Here is a 1,734-nt window from a genome sequence, read left to right on the forward strand (position 1 = left end):
GAGCCTTGCTTGAACTCCCTTATTTTTGCCTTCATGTTTGCCCCGTTGTCGTATGATTGTCCTCTGCAATCTTCAAAAGGAATTCCCAACTCCTCAAGTTTCTTCAGGATCATGGATGCCAAGTGCTGGCCTGTGGACTCCTCTGCCTCCAAAAATCCCATAAAATGTTCCCTGATATGGGGCTTCTCCATCATTGACACCACTCTAATGACCACTGACAACTGTTCTGTGTGGCTTATATCTGGGGTGCAGTCCAGAATTATTGAAAAAAAACTTTGCCTGCTTGATGTCATCCACTATAGCAGATATGATTTTGCTGCTCAACAAATCAATCAGCTCATTCTGCACGATGGCCTAGGTAGCTGTTGTGACTTGCTGTTCCTCTTTCAACACGGTTAAGGTGATTTTTCATAATGGGATCAAACCCAGCCATAAGTTTGACCTCTTTGAGAAAATTCCCATTTGATGGTGTGAACAGTGTTTCTGTGTGTCCCCTTAGAGCCAAATTTCGAACTGCCAGTGACTGTACAATAGCAGTGAGACATGTCAGCACTGCTCTCCATCTTACCCTCTCATGCTGGGTAGTAGAGGCAAAGAGGTCTTCATCCTCAATATCAGATATTTGTGGAGACATATGAGTAGCTGAAGACATAGATGGTAGCTCATCCTGAAGAGTAGAGACCATTCCAGCAGAGTCCTGTGTAGTGGGGGAGGTGGGTGGCTCATCCTGACCAGTGCCAGAGGATGCTCCAAAATATTTTAGAAGTGCCCCTGAAATTGCAATTGAATTGCATGTTAAATTGATATCAAATACTGTAGGTTACAATATAACTCTTATAAATTGCAAATTTAATAAACATGCCCTTACATGCTAAATGTCTGTCATGACTCTTTAGACGCTTTATTAATCTAATCTAAGGGAGAAACAATTAGCTCCTTGGTTAACCTACTGCCTCAAATTATATGCTTTGTCGCATAACAGAGTTATTTGCAAATGGCAAATGTTTGTCTTTGAAACTACCTACACATATGTAAATTCCACTGGCTAATTACAGGGGCCAACATTAACCTGGATGATGGAAGCAAACAATAACTGTACTTGTTAACAGTTTTGTTGCAAAGCACAATTTTCTGGTGAAATTAGATCTTGTGTCTGTCAGGTCCGCTCGGCACGACCTGCCTCTCTTCCACCTTTCTCTCCCCTGCTCTCTCGTCCTGCGGGCTCGGTGCCTCTGCTGTGGCGCATTGAGTAATCAGTGACTCATTTGCGTGTGGCACACAGCTGAAGCGCATTCCGTTAATCACCTTCCTCCTTATTTAAACCTCTGGCAGACACTCCGTCATCGCTGGAGCATTACCGAAATAACTAAATACCTGTATTCATGGTATGTATCATACATCTTTTTGATTTCCACGCTGACAGTTCCTGTGCTGTGGATTTTTTTTTGTACGTTGGTTACATGTTTTTTTTGTGTTATAAATCTCTTGACTTCCACACCAACAGTTCCTGTGCTGTGGATTTCTTTGTATGTTGTTTCTATGAGTTTAGCCATGCGTAATTTGATTTCCACGCAGACAGTTCCTGTGCTGTGGATTTCTTTTGGTATGTTTCATGTGTTTAGCCATGCGTAAGTTGATTTCTTTTTTTTCATTTGCTACTCTGTTTCCCTGCATGCATTTGCTAATCCTCCCGGTTATTCTGTCTATTCACCTGTCCGTTCTGGTCCTCTGACT

At 42.3% G+C, this 1,734-nt stretch overlaps 1 protein-coding gene across 4 annotated transcripts in view; it reads left to right on the top strand.

Moving 5' to 3' along the window:
• The window catches only part of serinc3 (serine incorporator 3), a 90,020-nt gene that overhangs the window by 20,631 nt on the left and 67,655 nt on the right, over window positions 1-1,734 (top strand). Inside the window, exon 1 of one of the 4 annotated variants that reach the window (XM_020615771.1) lies at window positions 1,356-1,385. The exons of the other annotated variants lie outside the window; for them this stretch is intronic. Coding sequence (XP_020471427.1) covers window positions 1,383-1,385 — 3 coding nt within the window. The 5' untranslated portion in view covers window positions 1,356-1,382. Of the gene's footprint in view, window positions 1-1,355; window positions 1,386-1,734 lie in introns of those variants that run through there. 4 annotated transcript variants of the gene reach the window in all.

Source organism: Monopterus albus, unplaced genomic scaffold (genome assembly GCF_001952655.1).
Source record: "Monopterus albus unplaced genomic scaffold, M_albus_1.0 scaffold170.1, whole genome shotgun sequence".
Taxonomy (NCBI): domain Eukaryota; kingdom Metazoa; phylum Chordata; class Actinopteri; order Synbranchiformes; family Synbranchidae; genus Monopterus; species Monopterus albus.